This window comes from Vidua macroura, chromosome Z, assembly GCF_024509145.1.
Source record: "Vidua macroura isolate BioBank_ID:100142 chromosome Z, ASM2450914v1, whole genome shotgun sequence".
NCBI classification, from domain to species: Eukaryota; Metazoa; Chordata; class Aves; order Passeriformes; family Viduidae; genus Vidua; species Vidua macroura.
The window spans coordinates 38,697,343-38,717,178 of NC_071611.1; the positions used below are offsets into that span (position 1 = coordinate 38,697,343).

General features: G+C 34.6%; 1 protein-coding gene across 5 annotated transcripts in view; it reads right to left on the reverse strand.

Annotated features, from left to right (window-relative positions):
- NIPBL (NIPBL cohesin loading factor) overlaps positions 1 to 19,836 on the reverse strand; it is a 151,795-nt gene that overhangs the window by 32,321 nt on the left and 99,638 nt on the right. For all 5 annotated transcript variants that reach the window (XM_054004299.1, XM_054004301.1, XM_054004297.1 and 2 more), the window contains 9 exons: positions 11,923 to 12,105; positions 7,326 to 7,523; positions 7,081 to 7,152; positions 6,903 to 6,992; positions 5,630 to 5,733; positions 4,307 to 4,393; positions 2,124 to 2,355; positions 1,293 to 1,444; positions 504 to 584 (listed from right to left, as the gene is read on the reverse strand). In XM_054004299.1, the coding sequence (XP_053860274.1) occupies positions 504 to 584; positions 1,293 to 1,444; positions 2,124 to 2,355; positions 4,307 to 4,393; positions 5,630 to 5,733; positions 6,903 to 6,992; positions 7,081 to 7,152; positions 7,326 to 7,523; positions 11,923 to 12,105 (1,199 nt within the window). The remainder of the gene's footprint in view (positions 1 to 503; positions 585 to 1,292; positions 1,445 to 2,123; positions 2,356 to 4,306; positions 4,394 to 5,629; positions 5,734 to 6,902; positions 6,993 to 7,080; positions 7,153 to 7,325; positions 7,524 to 11,922; positions 12,106 to 19,836) is intronic.

Here is a 19,836-nt window from a genome sequence, read left to right on the forward strand (position 1 = left end):
GAACAAGGACATTTGTGTTCCACTACATTTTTCCTGAAATAATATTTTACCTATCCTGTGATTTTTCAGATAATCACCTCTTCTGAGGAAAAGAAATACCATACTAGTTCTATGACTTATTGGCTAAGTTCAAATCTGAACATAGGAAATAATGAAAACCACATAGCTAGGATTAAAGATTTAAAAACAAAGATATTTCTTAAAATAAAAAAGGGACAGGTAAGTGGAAGGAGTTTGTGTTTACACTTTAACTGATAAATCAAAATTAAGAAGCTTCTTGCTTGAAGTAGGCAATTTCCCTCTATACAGTACTCTGCAAATTGGGGCAGCTCAGGTAGATACAACACTATTTCCATATTATGACATCTAACTGTAAAAACATGCAAGAATAGCATTAATTTTACACTCCAATTCTCTACCAGAGAGAAAACACAGCCCATGTAAATGCCCTAAGAAATCTCAGCAGGACAGTCACAAGAACCCACAAATTGAGAAGTACTTACTGCAGTCACTAATTTGATGGCACATAACTGTAGCTCACTGACATTTTCTACAAAGAATGGTGTTATTCCCATCGATGACACCTATCAATGGACAGAAGTTATTTTAAGTATATAGGACTAACATACTGGTACTTACAAGTTTCACAAGTCGGTGATTCATTCAGCAGGTAAGGCATTCAACAATTACTTAATATTATTTGCAAATAAAGTTATTAAATTAAGGCACTGGTCTTATGATGAGTGGCTGAGGGAGTATTAGGCTGTTTAGTGTGGAGGAGAGGAGGCAACAAGGGAGGCCTTATAGTCCTCTACAACACCCTGAAAGGAATGTGTAGCCAAGTGAGGCTGGTCTCTTCTCCCAGCTAACAAGTGACAAGGCAGAGGAAATGGGCCATGCATTGTGCCAGGGATGGTTTAGATGGGATTTTAAGTGCCCATGGAAGCAGTTCAGCCAACATCCCCATAGATATTTGAAAGACATGTAGATAGGATGTTTAAGGACATGGTTTAGTGGTGCACTTTGCAGTTTAGAGTTAATGTTCTTAAGGATCTTTTCCACTATAAATGGTTCTACTACTCTATACTCAATACAATCAGGTTAAACTTTTCTTAAGTGCAGAAGAGAAGATGCAAATGACATACTGCACAACAAACTAGTCACTCTGATATTAAGAATTCAAAAGTTTGTACTGATTTCAAACTTCATGTCACTGAGACAATTATACTTCACATTTACTCTAGGAAAAGCAAAGCTAACATTTTTGGACAGGAATTCTGAAAAAAACCTACCTGAAGAATAGTTGTATCAGTGAGAAGCTGTATCTCCAGTAACTCTGACAAGCTGCTGACAATGTCACAAACTTTGTTATACAACATCACTATAACTCTTTGCTTGTGGGTGGAACACTTGGCACGTTTTGCTTTTGAACTTAAAACACCACCTAGAAAATAAAATACATATTCATTAGTAATTTCAGTGTTTAAAATACTAGAAAGATGATCTTCCTCACAAAGTGCCCCCAAAACAACTGCATGATTACAGCTTTGCATAAGCAATTTAGAAAAACTACTCAGTAGCATCAGCTCAAAAGCAAGAATTTCACATGATAAATATTTTTCATAATTACTCTAAATGCTGGACCTGAGATTTTTAGAAAGGATTTTGAATTTGGAGCCATGCATCTGTAGGTATGTTCATGAAAACAAAAGGCTAGAAGCTACACAGTTTTTCTTGAAACAAATGAGATACATGGCTATACATGGCTAGTCGCATTTCATATTACTATGAAATCACTTATTTCAAGACATAATAACTGTACATAGAAGTTCAAACTTCTAAATACTTTAGTCTAAATACTTTGGTTACATTGACATTATTCCATTAAACTAAGGTGCTATATGACTAAGTTCTTCAGATGACACATTTCATTGTTTTTTTACTCTGTTTCCATCATCCTCAAACTAACAGTAAATTAATTCAGGATACTGTATGTGATAAGGAAGAACTATCAGTATAAAAGCTGCATACAAAAATCTTATTCCAGAAAGTAATTTACATCATCATACAGTAGATTAACATTTTATAGCTTTCAATATGGAAAGATTTCTTAGCATACTAACCACCATGAGGATCCACTCTATACACAGGATCATACTGAGGATAGAGAGTGTTCTGCAAATGAAATTTTGTGTACTGAATAACTCTTTCTATTACGTCCTCAATATATACAGCTTTAGGCATATTTGGTGATGTCATAATATTGATAGCAGTAAGACAAGCATCAGCAGATTTTGTCACTCTTTCCATAATAAGATCTCGCCATAATCTCTCCTCATCTTCAGTGTCATTATTCTGCAACAGGCAAGAAAAACAGGATAGTATGAACAAGAAATCAAATTTTTATTCTCACCAAGTAAAAGAAAATAACATTACATGAATATGCTTACATACATTCATGTATAAAATATTGTATTTTCTTTACAATACCAAAATAATTTATTTTAAAAATCAAGTAATATTTGTTTTACTAGCAACAAGTTTGTAACATCTCTCTAAGCTACTGGTCTTCAAAGTCCTGTATTTTGTATTCTTCTGTTAGAATATAAAGAAGGTTTCTTTGTCTCATTGGGAAGCACTATGAGGGAAGACTACTGCATGCTCTATTTAAGAGCGATGTACATTAAGCAAAATCTAATTCCTTCATCCAGTGTTTTTTTCAGTGGTACCAGTTGCTGCTTTGAACCATTTGATTTCTGCCACTAGGGGGAATTCTTATACAAAAAGGCTGTTCCAAGTCCATGAAAGTGGACTGTAAGTACACAATTTTTTTTTGCTTCATAGACCAACCTGCCTACTAACAACCTCTTTTCAATATGTCCATTTAGTACTGAGTCTCTGTATTACTGTGTTTATTTGAGGTACCAAAACAAACATACATGAGGTTAAATATGACCATCTAGCACTACTTAAAGATTGTAGTAGCATTATTACACCAAAGCTAGGGAGAATTTCTCATAGTTTCTCTAGTACAGACAGAGCCTCCAGAGAAAAAGGGTCTTTACTACCTATATGACAACACACTTTAACACTGTTGGCTTTCCTTGTAAAGATCAGAGGTCAGTGAAAATATTAAAGCATCCTCTGCCTCTGAAAAATATACTGACATGAAGCTAAGATAACTTCCCTGCACTGTAAAAGTAGCAACATTACTTCTTAGGAGAGACTTTTTTTGCCACAATTATTTGAATAAATTTTAACAATTTTAAGAAAGTCTAAAACTTGTTTGGTTTTTTCTTTAAGTTTCTTTTTTTTTTTTAATCCAAGTTTGTCTCTGAATTGCAAGCACTGGACAATTTAATTAACTTAATAATTTCGAGTTTTACTCCAAAAAACTAGAAGAAAAATATCACTTTAAAATCATTACCATAAAGACTTCATCACAATGAAGTAGACCAGGTAAACTAGTACTTCCTTTTTATGCATTTTGTTTGTATTGTCTAAGACAATTCAGAACCATATACTGAAACTTTGAAACCCCTACAAACTATCTAGATGAAAGTATTGAGGTACCAATAATGTGTCTGGTTTTCATGTGCAAGTTCAAATTCTTCCTTTCTCATATAAATCACTACTCTCTTATTTCTACAGATTAGGAGGTTTCTTCCTATAAAACTCAGTTCTAATCTTGCTGCAATATTGCTTTGAGTAGAGAGTGTATAAATAAATACATTAAATGTGAAATATGGAACACCAACCTCATAAAACCTCAAAATCTTTGAGCAGTTTTAGGTATGTTAGGAAAAAAAACCCATCCTAAAATATAAAAGTTCCTGTTAATTTTATTTACATTGACATTGTTACTTTGTAGTGTAAGAACACTTAAACTTCCTCCTTAATGCTCAAGAGAAAGACAGACTCTACGTGAAACCTGCAGTATCTCTTCCATTTTGTAAGGATGTTTTATGGACACATAGCAAAGAAATGCCCAACAATACAAATTACACCAGAACTACCATGAATATTTCAGGATTACTATAATATCTAAAATGAAACAAAAGAAAATATAGTTGCTCCCAATACATCTGTTAGTTGTCACTACTATAGTAAAACATGATTAGTACTGAAAAAATAGAATTAATTGAATTTTGCTTCAAGTATTAAAATTTGGCAAACTCAATCACAGACATTATATCAAAAATCCCTTTCACACACATACAGAATATTTGAATCTATCACTAAATAGGACTCAAGTGAAGAAAACTATTCTGCACAATGGTGTGAAATTACGGAATTTCATACTCACGTGGTTAAGTAAAGTTGAAAGTTTTGATCCATCTTGAATATTCTTCTCCAAAATATTCAGAACTTTTACTGTTTTATCTGTTGAGAGCTAAAACAAATAAAGAAACATGTCAAATAACTGCAGGAATAGAAATGATTCCAAATTGCTGAAAAGAACATTGAGGAATGAAGGACAGAACTTGTATAATCTGAATTATTTCAACTGTAAGCAATTTGGCATAAAGAGAATGCAGATGCTACAATGGAAACAGGCAAAATATATTCTAGGATTGCAATTAAACTTCATTTTCAAGCAGCAAATTCCACAGAAACAAATTTTTAAATTGCCTGTCACTAATGTTGTGTAGTTATTTGCTTCTAGAAATAGAAATTTACCAAATCCATGTATGATCTACATATAGAGCTTTATTAGGAGAAAATCCATACTGCATGAGCAAGCAGAAATTAACTCCCTGATATTCGAAAGTTAATAAAAGGGGAATGTATTCTTAATATTAATGTTAACTTCAAAGAAGTAGCATGTTGAAAAAAGTAAACTGAACTCACTTACTGATCTTCTGTACTTACTGTACACTTACTTCTGTACTTAGTAAGTACTTCTGTACTTACTTACACTTACTGTATAAGTCTGATTAAATAATTTGTGGAATATGTTAACCTTGAGAAGAGTCAGTTTCCTCTCATCTGGATACCATTCACCATTAGAAGTGACAAAATTGATTTTATATGGACACGTATGTATGTATGTATGTGTGAAAAATATGGAACAGAGGTTAAGGATGAGAATGATCAGGAAAGAGAAATGATCATGCCACCCACAAACTTCAAAGGTAGGTAGGGAAACTGAAGGAAAATCCAGGAGGAAGAGCTAAAGTTTGGATTATATAAATTTGGAATAGTCCAGAGTAATTATAATAGTACGTGGTTTCACAGACACTCCAAAAATGTAAGTGGTCAAGAGCAGGAAAAGAGTTTAACATAAGACTGCCCAAAGCCAAGAGCTCCAGGAAGATAAAAGGAAATCAAGAACACTGTTTCTAGAGGTGAGACATTAACAAGTTTGCACCAACAAAAGTTCCTTGAGCTGACTGGGGAAGAGCAGGATGCAGAGAAGAACCTTTCAACAAAAATGTCTCAGCTTCAGAAAGAGTAACAGTTAGGATGTTGTAACTTCCTAAGCACTTCAGCTAAGTGAGCAGAAACTCAGCTGATCTTCTGCTCTGTGTGCCCTTGAAAAGGGTGGAATGTCATTACAGAAAAAGTAAGTTTTTGTATGTTAATGAATATTTTATGTTCCAAAAATAGTTAGATTATGAAGAAGTACCTTGTCCATAATGCCCATTGCCTTGATTTTTGCAGATTCACTACCCAGCTCACTAAGCTGATGTTTGCCCAGTAGCAATTCCTGTGGAATCTCATCATCATCACCTTATTAAAAAAAAAAAAAAAGTAAAAAAATGAACAATTCTATTTCTAATAAGACTTCTAGGAAATCAGTTTTTTTTATTCCAATATGAAAGTGCTAACTGATAAAAAAGACCTGACTGTCCAAATAATCTAATAATTAGTTCCAAATAATTAGAATCTAACAAAGACTGATAATGACACCTTTTGCTTGTGTTGAAACAATGAATACTGGTTAAGTATGACTGGTTCTGAAATACCATTTAAGAGCCTAAAATGAGGCGTGCACATCTGAAAGTCACAGACTAAAAATTTTTAAAATACCAAACCCCATTTATTGCAGTACTTCTGCCACAATTTTCAGTTCAGTAGAACAAATCTTAAACTATTGCAGCCTTGAAGTCTAAATCTGGGCAAGAGCAATAGATGAAAAACACATATGAAATTAAGCAACTTGAGATAATCTGAGTCTTAATTGTATTTATATATATATATATAACAAAAATCATGTTACCAGACACAGAAAGATCCAATGACTTCACTTCTAAGTTCAAGGTTGCATACACTATGGCTTTAAAAACTATATGAACTTGTTTATTATGCCCCTCCCCTTGTTTTAATCTTGTGACAAAGATGGTAGGAAAAAATTAATGACTATTCCATTATGCATTTCAAAAGAAAGTCACCTTTGTCAACATGAACTACTTCCTTAGACACTTAGTTAAGGAGTCTGTTTTTCCACTAAAATAGGTAAGTGATTCAGTGTCTTAGTCATCAATTCACAAGGACTCTGCTGTCTGAATTGAATAATTGTATCTGCAAGTAGCAGATGTGTAATTATGTGCCTCAGACATTGCTAGCAAGAGAACCATCTTGTTTACATGTATTGACAGAAGGTAACACCCTAATGACATCCCAAATAAGTATCCTTTCTACTCCAAGTGCACTACTCATTATGATTTATGCCCCTTTTGGATTCTGCAGAGAGGAAGAAGGATATTCTTCAGGCAGCAGCAAGTGAAATTGGAAAGGTAAAGGCCATCACTGAAGGTGGAAGCCGTATAAACCCAGTAGGCTTTAGCAAGGTATCACATGAAATTAAGTCACCATGAAGGAAGTTCAAAAATACCAACACAGTTTTTTTCTTGGGTTTCTAACTGCGGTAAGCATTTTGAAAATTTCTGATGTATTACCAAAAGCTGTAAAATCCATGTCTTCCAGATTTTCCAAAATATTCTCTATTGAAGCAGTAAACCTTTTGAAGGTTGAAGAATCCATCATTTCTGGAGAAGAAAAGGAAAATTAATAAACAATTATCTTAAATATAAAGCAGAAAATACCACCTGTAGGAAATAAATCTTCTAAAATTACCTTCAGGTGTTAGTTTAGGTTCATAAGCTTTCCTCTTCTTTTGTTTTTCTTTCTTCTTCATTTTTCTAGCCACTAATTAAGAGAATAACAAACATTCTCTTAAACTTCAAGAAAGGATTATTTACATGTCTTACACTTGTACTCAATATTGCATGCAATGATGTCCACTTTAAAATATTTAACATATTCATTTAAAAAACACTAGTATTATGGAATAAAATTAAATCCTTATAGTGATCAGTTACCCTCGCTGAGGCTAGGAGGAGGAGAATAATCATCCATATCAGAGTCATCGGGACTGCGATTACGGTAACGGCCACTACCAGAAATCCTCCTTCCTTCATGGTAATGACCACTTCTCCTATGGTCACCAGAACTTCTCCTGTCATGTTCTTCATACTCCCAAGCTTCATCTCTATCCTTTTTGTGTCTCTTACGAGAAGCTAGAAATAAATGCATTTTCATTTTAAATACAAAACTTATACTGTTAATAGTTCAAAATCGAACATTTTAAAATATTTGAAAGATGTGTGGATGTAGGGCTTAGGGACATAGTCTAGTAGTGGACTTTGCAACAGTTCTAGATTGGACTTGATGCTCATAAAGGTCCTAAATGATTCTATGATTTCAAGTCCAACACACAATCCAAAGTATAGCTGTTCTCTAAATCAAATGGACACTTAAGTTATCAGATACAACTCTGTTATGGATTACTTATTTTAATGTTTTCTTTTGAATTACAGAAAAACTGTGCTTAAAATTGGCAAAGATAACAGAAAACATTTAAAAATATGAATTTACAGGACATTTGTCTTTTTAAAAGCAGAGTAAACAAAATTGAAGAAACTAAAATAAGTCTTGACCTTTTATAAGAGAATACAGAGACAATTTCCCCAGTTATCTAAACTGTAATTGTTACTGGGTGTCCATATTCCAATTCAGTGACTGCCTTGTCCATCTAACACACCAATGAGTTCCAATGAGACTTGGTAATCTATTTTCTAAAAGATATTCTGTTTTGCCAAGACAACTAAAATTTTGCCTTGATATATACTGCAGGAAATTTGTGTAAAGGAGAAAGCTGGAGTCACAATTCTGGGCCAAAGAGCAAGCCTCTACTACAGATAATTATTCTAATTAATTTTCACGCAGGACCAAAAAGCCCAGTAAAAGTGAATGTTGAAGAAGTTGGAGTAAATATTGCATAGGGATTTGGTGGAAATAAAAATGGGGGAGCAGAATGACAGTTCTCTGTTACTTTGAAAGAAAGTCTTGCATGTTTTGAAGTTGACAGAGTGCTCAGTTTTGAAGAAAAGGAAATGGATGAGCTTCCTCCATGAAATCAGCCAACTTTCCATTTTTTAACATAATCAGCTAACTGAGCTACCAAAGAGATGTCTTACACAGACTGTACTGCAAAGATCAAAACACTTTCAAAATATCACATTCCAGACTGGCAGTGTTTATTGCCAGTTTATTGCTTCTGGACATGCATATAACAGTCCTGATATTGTATGTCTCTACCAAAGTCTCCTTGGTATGACTGTATATAAGGTTGCTTCTGAGCAAAATGACTCAAAACATTTACACAGAACTGGAACTGAAGTTCTTACCACAAGCCATTTATTAAGAAATGTAAGAAATATACCAGGTTATAGTCAGTAGTCAGCCTATGATCAGAACTAATAAAAATAACCCCTAAGGGAACACTTCTGTTTTGCAATGAACCCTAGAGGTTTCAAATTCCAAAAATGTAATAGAGGTGGTCCAAGTCTTTAATATAATAACTCAGTTCAGGTTTCAAGATTTATTGCATCTGGATCAGACTTCCTTCTGGAAAAGTTCAGGATGTTCATCCATGTTCAGGATGGCAGAGTACTAGCACTGCCTAAAATGGTTGAGAGAGTTAACTGTGACTGAAGAAATGGTGAGCCACCTGGGACCACTCAGTGGGTAGGAAATTGGCTGGATGGTCACACTCAAAGAGTTGCGGTGAATGGCTAGATGATCAAATGGAGACCAATGACAAGTGCTGTCCCTCAGGGCAGGGGTGGGTGCTGGGGCCAGCACTCTAACATTTTGTTGACACTGACAGTGAGATTGAGGGCACCCTCAGCAAGCTGCAGATGACACAGAGCTGGTACACTGGAGGGAATGGATGCTATTCAGAGGGGAGGGATTGTGACAGGCTCTAGAGGTTAGCCTGTGTGAACTCTTTCACAAGAACATGGAGTCCTAGGACAAGGAGCAACGAGTTGAAACTGCAAGAGAGCAGGTTTAGATTAGAGATCAGAAAGAAAATCTTTATGTGAGGGTGGTGGGGCAGTGAGTAGGTTCATCCATAGTGAAGCTATGGATGCAACATGCCTGGAAATACTCAAGGCCAGGCTGGACAGGGCCATGAGCAACCTGGTCTAGTGGGGCATTCCTGCCCATGTCAGGAATGGGATTAGATGATCTTTAAGGATGCTTCCTAAACCTATGTCAAACCATTCTATGATATCTGGAGTAAATGTACTGGAGAAGAAAGTAAGAGCTCTGTGGGGAAAGGCTTTACACATCTTAACTGATTCCTTTGCCCCATGAGACAGTGTTTTGTGAAGGCAGATGGCCCTTTTCCCAGTTCACAAATCATCTGTAACACTAAGCTCAGGATGAATTCTGATCCCAGTTACATCTCCACAAGAAAATTAACTTCCAATATTGCTTTCTGGCAGAATTTTAGATTGACCAGTTTATCAATGCTGCATGACAAAACAGAATGGGTTACAGTTCTGTTAGCTCTACAAGACAAATAACATGAACATTGGAGCAGCTATTCACAATCATTGCTCTACAATATTTATTTTGAAGTCAATAAAATTGACTAAAAAAGTAAGCATTAATAACATTTCAAGAGTTAGGATTGATTTTATACATAAATAAATACTATTTGGAATATAAACACCCAATTTCCTTCTGAATTCTGACAAACATGTATGCAATATCACATTTAGTAATTACTGTAAGAGAAGGACTTCATCAATCTTTAATTTCTCATTACTTAGTTTAATGGCATGTCCTTTCTTAACGAAATATTCCAAGAAACTTCTCCTTTTCTATACTAATCACTATATCATATTTTTAAAGTTCAGTTTATGGCAAACAAAATAATTAAGAAACATATATTTGTAACAATACAAATCTATTCAGTGTATTTGCCATAGATCTTTCACTTTTGATAGCTCTGTTTTAAATTTAATTCAGTTCTACAGTATTCTTTAAGAAATACTGTAATTTATTTTTAAACCACATGTACTCACTGAATTGATTAGAATGATGGCCAGATCTCTTGAGCGGATATAATGAAACTAGAAATCCTCAAGGCATATAATGTGAAAGTTTTCCTTAACTTGTTCTACTTTGTATTTGAGAACTTCAACAGCCACTATGCCTAATACATAGACTAAGGTATTTGAAATTGTTTACAATTCTCTCCATTCCCAACCAACTGAAATAATTTTGCTTACTAAATTTATTTTTTTAATTCACTGTTCCAAATTATTAGCATTATATAAGGGTGATATGATATGGCAAACAGAGAATATAGAATTCCTGAACAAAGCAAGTCATCATTAATCCTATGCCAAAATTTAGACTGATTACAATTTACCTCAAGACATCACATTGATGCACAAAGAAGCATTATTCAGTTATAATTAAAAGGGAAAACAAACAAACAGAAGGACATTATTTTCAGCTTCTTTGATAAAGATCAAAGGTGTTATAATTTTCATGCGCAAAAACACAGTGTTCATGTTGTATGAAAATTTGAAACATACTAAGAAGCAGAGCAAACAAATCTTTCTCTTTTGGACCTTAAGAAATACTAAACCCCAAAATATTATATTTTATGAAAGTTCACTAAGAAATTTCTATAAACAAAGGTGCAAAACTTGGGAAAAACATCATTATAAGCAAGACTGCTTCTCAGACTAACAGGCTTCTCCTGTAGCCCTGCATGGCTACACTGCTCAGACGGAACTGATTCCCTTTGTTCTAACAGTTTATTTCCAGTGCTGGTTAACTGTACAACCATAGAATCTAACCAACCATACTTCTATCAAGAAGTAGGAAATGCCTTCTTAACTTAGAGGCAAATAACAATTTTTTTTCCTTAGGAACTTTATTCAATTGCACAGCAAAACTCTAAAGAGAAACTCCCTCTCTTCCTTTGAAAACAGTAAATTCAAGAATAGTAGAAGCAGCACATGGTATTTTGAGAATTCATCAAGAGCAACTTCCATTTCTCAAGGAGTATGACAAGAGAAATATTTTAAGAAACTTCTGTGCAGTAAGATTCTCAATTTATTATGTCATAAAAATTCAAGAGGGGATCTTCCAATTTTCTTATCAATAAAACTAAGAATAATTCAAGCATTTGTTAAGTGAAATTTCTCTCTGTGTACACTTGTATGTAAATTCTGTGCTTCTTTAGAGGTTATATTCCTTCATCTGAATAGTTAGAAATGTTTTTTGGTACAACTGCAAGCAAAAAAAAAAAAAAACCAACCAAAAAACCAAAAAAAAACAAAAAACCAAAAAAACCTAGAGAGCAGTTTCCAGTAAAGTAATCAGGAAAATAAATTAAAAAACTCATTGCTTTTCACCTTGGATGAAAAATTGCAATCAAGTAATTTTTCTTTTTAAAGAGAAACAAGAGATCTTGGCCAGGCAGTTGTCAGGACAGCAAATTTGGGGCTATATGTTTTAGGGTAGTCAACTTAAAAAAAAATGTATCTTTTTGTAAAACTAAAATATTAGCTTTTTTCACCTTAAGGAACAGAATTATTTACTACTTACATTCAAAAGCTTCTTCACTGTCATTATCTTCATCAGAACTGATTTCAGCATATTTTGGTTTCTCATTAACTGTGCTACGTTTGCGCTTGTTCATTTTCACACGTTCACAAAGTGGCATGGTGGATTCAATTTCTGCCAGGAGCTCAGGAGGCAACTCCTTTAACACTGACTGATCTATGCTACCTATTAGTGGAGAGTAAGAAGAGCAAATGTGAACCTGAAGTAAAAAAGAGGGCCCAATACTACAATGCTTTCTCAGGAACCACTCACAGGATAACCACTAGCAATCAGTTAGATCACAGTTGGATAGACCTGAATGTATTTGACAGCCTTTTTTTAAAGTTCACACTACAGTTAGAAATAATAACACAATAAATTGCATACACATTTCCTTCAATAAAATATCTTCAGTCATAAAAATGAATTACCTTTGAATCACCTTTTCAATTACCGTTGTAGAATGATATCCTTGCTCTATTCCACAAAGTTTAGTCTTATTTCAGTTCATCCTCTGAATTTATCAGGTTTTCTAAGTTGTTTATCAGTTGTAAGTAAATTATGGATTCTTAGTGCCTCATTAATATTTCTGTTTACTATCATTCGTAGTAATTAGTGTACCCAAGACAGTAATATTCCCTTTTCCAGTAAGAAGAGATAACCTGTGGCAAAACTTGTGCGGTCATATCCCTAAATACAGGCCAAATCATTGACAACTCAGCTTTTGCTCCAGATTTTTTCTTACCTCCTTCTGGTAGTTTGATGATGCAATACAAATTGTTGCTTGATTTTTTTACAAAACAAAATTGAAACATTTTTATTGAATACAGACAAATGGCTAGCTGAACCACAAATTAGGTTTCTTCTCCACAGTGATAAATAGGTAGACAATATCACACCATTCTCATAATTTTGAAACCATGATTAAACTCATGTGCAATCAGAATGAAAGAAATTTGCAGGCAAAATTTTTCCAACTGACACAAGGAAACCAAATCAATTCAAAAGTATTTCTCTGGGGTTTGTTTACTTGATGTCTTATTCTAATTTATCGAAGAACTTATTACACAGATTTGCAAGTTGTTGGACTAAACTGTTAATCTTTTTCCAGCAACAGAAGAAACATTTTTGTCATTAAGTGCCTCTCTCTCTCTCCTTCGCAATGCACACTATATTATTTAGAGAGGAAATCACCTCCAAATTGCTATACACGCACATTCATCCAAAAAAATCCTATCTCCTGGATGATAATAAATTCTCTTTAAACTTCTTTGATTGGAATTATAATAGTATTACCATGAGATTCCACCATCAAAATATATTCTGCAAGTCATTTAAGTCCGTTTAAAAAAATAATTTAACTTCAAATATTGGGGTTTTTGAAGCAACATAATGAAACATATACAAAGTAAAGTGATAGTTAAAGTAGTCCCTGCTTCCATCACATTGTGCTCACTGTTACCTATTTGTATTAGGTTGCCATCCTTACACAATCACAATGTACCAAAGCCATCTAAATTATCAATATTGCTTTTGAAAATGCTGAAAAACATTTCATGGTGTGGTTGGCCATGTTTCTCAGTTAATGATTAATTTTGTGGACTATGCACTTGACTTCAGACTGAAGTACAGCAGCATGGGCAGACCATTTCCTCTGTGTGTACCAGCAGCTGACTGGATAACAGCCAGGTCAAGGCTGGATGCTGCAGAGCTGTGCATCTGAGCTCTGTGTCCCCATACTTTGTACGCCTATAGAGTGCATGAGGAGCCTACATCCAGCCCCAGAATGCAGAAAAATTTACATATACAAGTTTTAAGACAATTTCCACAGATGAAATTCACAGTGGGCTGGCTGTAAATCCAGGTTCTCTAAATGTATTTTCAAGTTTATGCCCGTTGATAATTTCATTAAAATCAGCAGGACTACACACGTAGCATGAAGTCTATAATAAATCTGGCCAAACAAAAACATTGCAAAAAGACACCTACAAGTGAATGAATGAAAGTTGCATTAAATCCTCAAATAACAAACAAAACTCATAGGCTATTCTATTGTCTCCTAGGAATATCTGCTCTTGCTTTCTTTTCTCACTGACTTTTTATTTAGTACTCATTTTTTAAATATAAATCAAAAATCACAGTATTCATTAGACATAAGTGGAAAAAACTGACTACTTTAAATATTTGTAAAACTAATTTCATTTCTGTCTCAGAAGTTTCAAGTTTCTATTTCTCCAATGCTAAATTCAACTACTGCTTGATTTCAACTCTCTCCTTGTTACAGATATTTCAGATTACCGTATAAGCTTACCCATTTTTCTTTTCTTAGGAAATAGGTAGAGCTTCCTTTATTCAAGTAGAGAACAGATAGAATTATTATAAAACTCTCTATAAGCTATCATTGACATTTTTCTTTATGTCACAGTGTTCCTTGTAGTAAGTGTGCCACATACCCAGTTTTCTTAGCTGCTGAGTATTGTAAACAATCAAATCTATGGAGTTTTACTTTTGCTTTACAAAGGAGTTAAGCATGACTGCACACATATGTACAATTCTTATATATATGGAGAAGGACTTCTCAACCTTTCTAAAGAAAATCAGGGATATTCTGTACTTTTGGTCATCAGAAGCTTGTTAATATGTATTCTACTCAATTAATTATGCTATCTTGAGTCAGGGCAGCTCAAAAGTCACTAGAAATATCTTACTAAATTCCTTCTTTAATATCTGCTATTTTATAATGTAGGCCCTATTGTTTTTTGTTCAGAGTGGTAAAGAAATACTTACAAGAATCCAGTTCACCTAAGAATCCAGCCACATGGCAATAAGAATTGGGTTATAAAACACATGCTAATGCCTTTTCAGTTTATAGGAAACTTTATAAAACAATTAATAGGATATGTAACACAAACCTTTTTAAAATTGACAACTCCATGTACAATAATTTTCAATTTTCAAATTTTATTGCTAAGTTTGCTAAAACCTAGTACCTACTTTCATGTCTTCACTTTATGCAGTTACATTTGGCTGTAGCATGCATGGCTTTTTAAATAGTAAAAAGGAAGTGACTTTACTAAAAAGTTACTTGATAATCTAATAGAATGCCCAAATATCTTGTGGAAGGACTGTCAGCACCAATGTAAAAACTCGATTTTCTGCAATGTGTGTGATCAGTGTACAGCATATGTCTCAAATGAGACTATAAGCATGTGTATTCTTCAGATGTCATTTACACATAGTTTCAAAACTTCTGCAACTATTAAAGTAACAACTTTAAAAAAACAAAACAAACAAAATAACAAACAAACAAACCATAACCAAAGAAAAACAAAACCCCAAACAAACAATCAAAACCCAGTAGAAAAGTACCATCATAACAAAATCTTTTTCCTACTGCCAGGCAGAGCATTCTAACAAACTCCACAGTGGTGAGACTGAAGGGAAAACACAGAAGAACAATTCATTTCAAAGAACTGCATATATGAACAATCACTTCTACAGTGCTCCTCCGAACACATGCAGTGCTGTCCACAATCTACATGCAAGTTACTTCCCAGAGAAGAACAAATTCTTGGTTTTGCTTGATTGCTATCATCAAAAAGTTTCTAGGGAAAGATGTTAATGAATCTTCATCTATTACTCAATGTCCACTGACCCTCAAGATAACACGTTTTCTCACCAAGCATTTCTTTACAAAATATAATACAGGTAAAGATTAATCAGAGAATCTCAGTGAGAAATTACTTGGCCTGTAAGCCTGGTCTCATATCTTATTATAGTCTGGAAAGCTTTCCAGAGGGTTTTACTGTGTATAGTAGAAAAATTTGTATAAATATCTAGAGGATGTAGTATTTCCCTTCTCCATATATGGCTTAAAAAAATAATGGGAAAGAACAGATCTGATTCATAATTCAGTATTGTGTTTTGCAGCTTCAACTTTGTGGAACGGCTTTAGCTAATATTTTTATGCATATGTTATCTTTAGGAGGACCCAGTATCACTTTGTGTTGACTTTGCAAGTCAAGTAGATCTTCCTGATCCAGGCAGATCATTCTTCAAGAGAGGTTAAACATTAAAAAAAGGTAACATCCTTATGGACTTTTGCTGGGTCCATTCAATATGGACAGCACAATTATTTTTTGACTTAACAATCTGTGTTCATATTAGTTTCACCTGGCTTGACGTAACAACCTCAAACAAACACCTATGGAAAACAGGATGATTCTTAAAGATGGTTAGGTAAGCTTTCCAGGATCAGAGAGGCTGTTCCTGTCTTGAAATCAAAACCAACATGAATAAACTCTTATTTTCTCTTCAATGATTTATCTTTGCTTTCCAAACTATGGAAGATAACTGCATGGTTTAGATCAGATCTTAGTACAATTTCCTGTGAACTATGAGCCATCAAGATTAGAATACACTTAGAAATCTAAACTCTGAATTGTTACTTTCATAACTATGAGACAGTAAATACAGTGGAAACATAAATATTCCATATTTTTCCATAAATATTCCATATATTTCCATTTCTGTTGCCTAATTGTCTGCAATAAGCAAAACTGCAGTTAATGCAAATTCATATTTGTAATCTCTCTCTGTATCTTGATTTTAAAATGCACCTTTTCCAACTATGAAGACATTATGTGAAAGAACACACAAGGGTCTGAGAAGGGAATAATGCCACCTGTTTGGGGTGAGGATATGAATCTTCCCATTTCTCATAGTTTAGAAACTGAAGTCTGACCACTGAATTTCTATACTAGAGAACCGTCACTCATCTTCATTTGGACGTTAAAAAAAACCCCTACTGACTGCAGCTCAATTTTGTCCTTCTCTTGCTCCTTTTTTGTTACAAAAGACATTACCTGCTACTGGACTTCTCTTATTTTGCCAATGACTAATATATCCAGTCTTGTTATTATTCCACAGGTACTAAACCCACCTTCCTTAAATATCCTCTCTGAGCATTTGATAAAGGATATTCCTCCTTTTTCTAATAAAAGCTTACAGTCTAACTTTTGTCTTATGTCAGGCATATACATGCAGGAAGGAAAGCAGTTTCTTTCTGGATTAGTGCAACCAACTTTGAAACCTGTGCAAAATGAAATAAAATATCCTTATTCTATAAGAAGAGTGCTGCTATCTTGTTGAATAGCCATGTCACTGTAGCCACAAAAACAGAGACTCGAAGGTCAAATCTACAGCAAATTCTCATGCAGATAAAGTTGTGTTTCAGATAAGGAACTAAAAGGAAAAAAGAAGAAAGGACAGAAGTACTTCCCTATGTTGTAAGCTGTTTAGAAAATAAACACCCTTCTAAAATAGCTAACTATTGTTACAGCATAGCATTCAGGCACTGGAATGCAAAGGGCCACATGAATGCCTATAAACCCATAAAGACGTTGCTGGTTAAAGCTGGGGTTTGCACACTTTCTCAAGTGTGCAAATTTAATGATATCATTTCTACCAGGTTCCCCCTTAAAATGATCCAGTGTGTTCTTTATATGGTGCAGTGAGCCCCTGGTGATCAAGCACTCTGCTGTCCACCAGCTTTACACTTGTCAAAATAATTTTGTGCCCTGAACAGTTTCAGGAACAGCAGGGGAAACAGAGGGAAATCCCAGTAATTTTTATAGGTGAATTTAAGTTTTGAGGAGGACATATCTGCTCATATGATGGAAGTTCCACTTTTATCTCAATACCCTATCATCAGCTGAAAAACACATAATCAAATGAATACTGGTGACATTTACACTCTTTCCTCTCCCCTCTCCCCTTCACTGCTGTAAAGCCTACGGAAGGGTATACAGCTACATCCTACAGGATGTATCCAAAAGGATATAACCTTCTATGGAGTGCCTTACTCTCATCTTTTGACTACATATATGAAGGGGTAACTCCACAGCTCACCTCACATACACTCATGCCACAAAAGGGATGGAGACTGAGATGACCTCACCACCACCCAAGGGGCTGCACACACAGGAATTCTCTGCTGCAATCGATTTAGAAGAATGGAGAAAGGCAATGTTAGGGAGAAGTACCTCCTACATTTCAGGGGACCTGCTCTAACATATTTTTAAAAACAATTCTTCCTCATCTGCCCCAACAGTAGCACAAAGGAAAGGCTCCCAGCCTAAAAGAAAAAAAAAAGAAAAAAAAAAAAAAAAGAAAAAAAAAAAAAAAAAAAAATCAGACTCTCTGCTTTTACTCCAGTCCTTAGCTCTGGCCTTGAAAGATGAACCCAGACAGGCTGGTCAAAGAAGGACTGGACATAGCAACAGAATAATTCCATGATACAACAGAGGTCATCATTAACCACAGGTAAGAAACATAGATTCAAAAAGAATTTTACAGTAGTACAAAATATTCTGAGAAGAAATAAACATTTTTAGAAGGAGGGAAGCTATTTCAAAAGGGAAATCTGAAATACCCAGGCAGAGAGCAGGGAATACATCCAACACATACTCTCCCAAGATGCCAAGAATACTCACATTTACATTGGCATCAATGATGTTCTCAAGTATACAATTGCTGTAGGAACTTACTGCTGGCCTTATTGCAGACTTTTTGTCTGTATGGAAATTGATAAAAGGAGGCTAGAGCAGTCTAGCTTTCCAAGACGCTGTACAAAAAATAAAGCAGTACTCAGAATAAAAAGAAGCAAGGTTGGCAATTGAAATAAATTTCAGATGAATCAAAGTATAATGAAATTAGTGGGCTGGGTCAAAATCATTGCTGCTGCGAAGAATTCAATGTGACACACGCGAAGTTCACTCTTCCTATCCAGAAAAATACTGTAGGAGCAAGAATCAAAATATTTACCTTAGTAGCAAGTCTAAAGTAGGAAACAAATAGCAGGAAAGCAGCCACCAGGCAAGGCTCTGTGCTGAAAATGTCACCTCTATTACCAGTAATAGATTAACATAAGGAATTACTCCAGTGTGCAGTGGCTGATTCTTGCTATGTACCAATACCAGCTAATCCAACATCTACTTCTGAAAAACTACCGCCAAAAATGAAGGCCCCAGAGAGTATGTACAAAGCCCACACAATGCCCAGCTACCTTTTGGAATGGGACAGACACACTGTAGCTTAAAATTCCCTGCAAGTAGGAGCAAAACCATCCCAGTGCAAAGCATGTTGGAGAAATCAGATCTCCCTAGACTTTAACAACTTATATATAGTTTAGATTTTTAACTAAACAATGCTTGGAATATTTTTCAAAATGTGAACCTTTTAATCCAGGAAAAAACTCCAGATAATCAGGGTTCAATGAACAAAGTGCATATTAAAGTGGATCCTCTGCAAACTCAACATATCTTGAAATACTTCTAATGGCACAAGGGTGAGCCAGTCTCTCTTCTAGTCTAGTTAAGATGAGAGGAAGTAGTCATTAATATACCAGAAAAGAGAAAAAATGGGAAGACTGTAGAACTCTTACTATGAAAGTCATAGCTGTTTTTCTATAATTACAATTAAATTTTAGTTTGAAGAAGGCTTAAACATTTGAGCCGAGAAGAATCATCATAAATTTTCTGCTGTAAATGCTGAAATACAGTATTTTTTTCCTCTGAAATGTGGCATAATTTTCTACAGATCCACCTGGTGCTGCATCCATATGCAAGATGGTCAGCAGGTTATTACTCTGGCCTTGACACATGCAAATGCAGCTGCTACCAGGAACTTCAAGACAGTGATTTCAAATTCAAGATATATGGAACTGAGGATTTTCACAATGCTAACCTTTACAAAAGCACAATTTTATGAGAAGCAATCTGAGTTTCAAACTTTTCCTTTCCCAAGGTAGTATGTTTTTACTCCAGTTATTTTCTTGTGGCCCCTCTGATTTTGGGGTGTCTGTCTCAGCATTAAGAAACTGTTATTTTGGAAATAAATTTGTGTGAACTCTAAAAT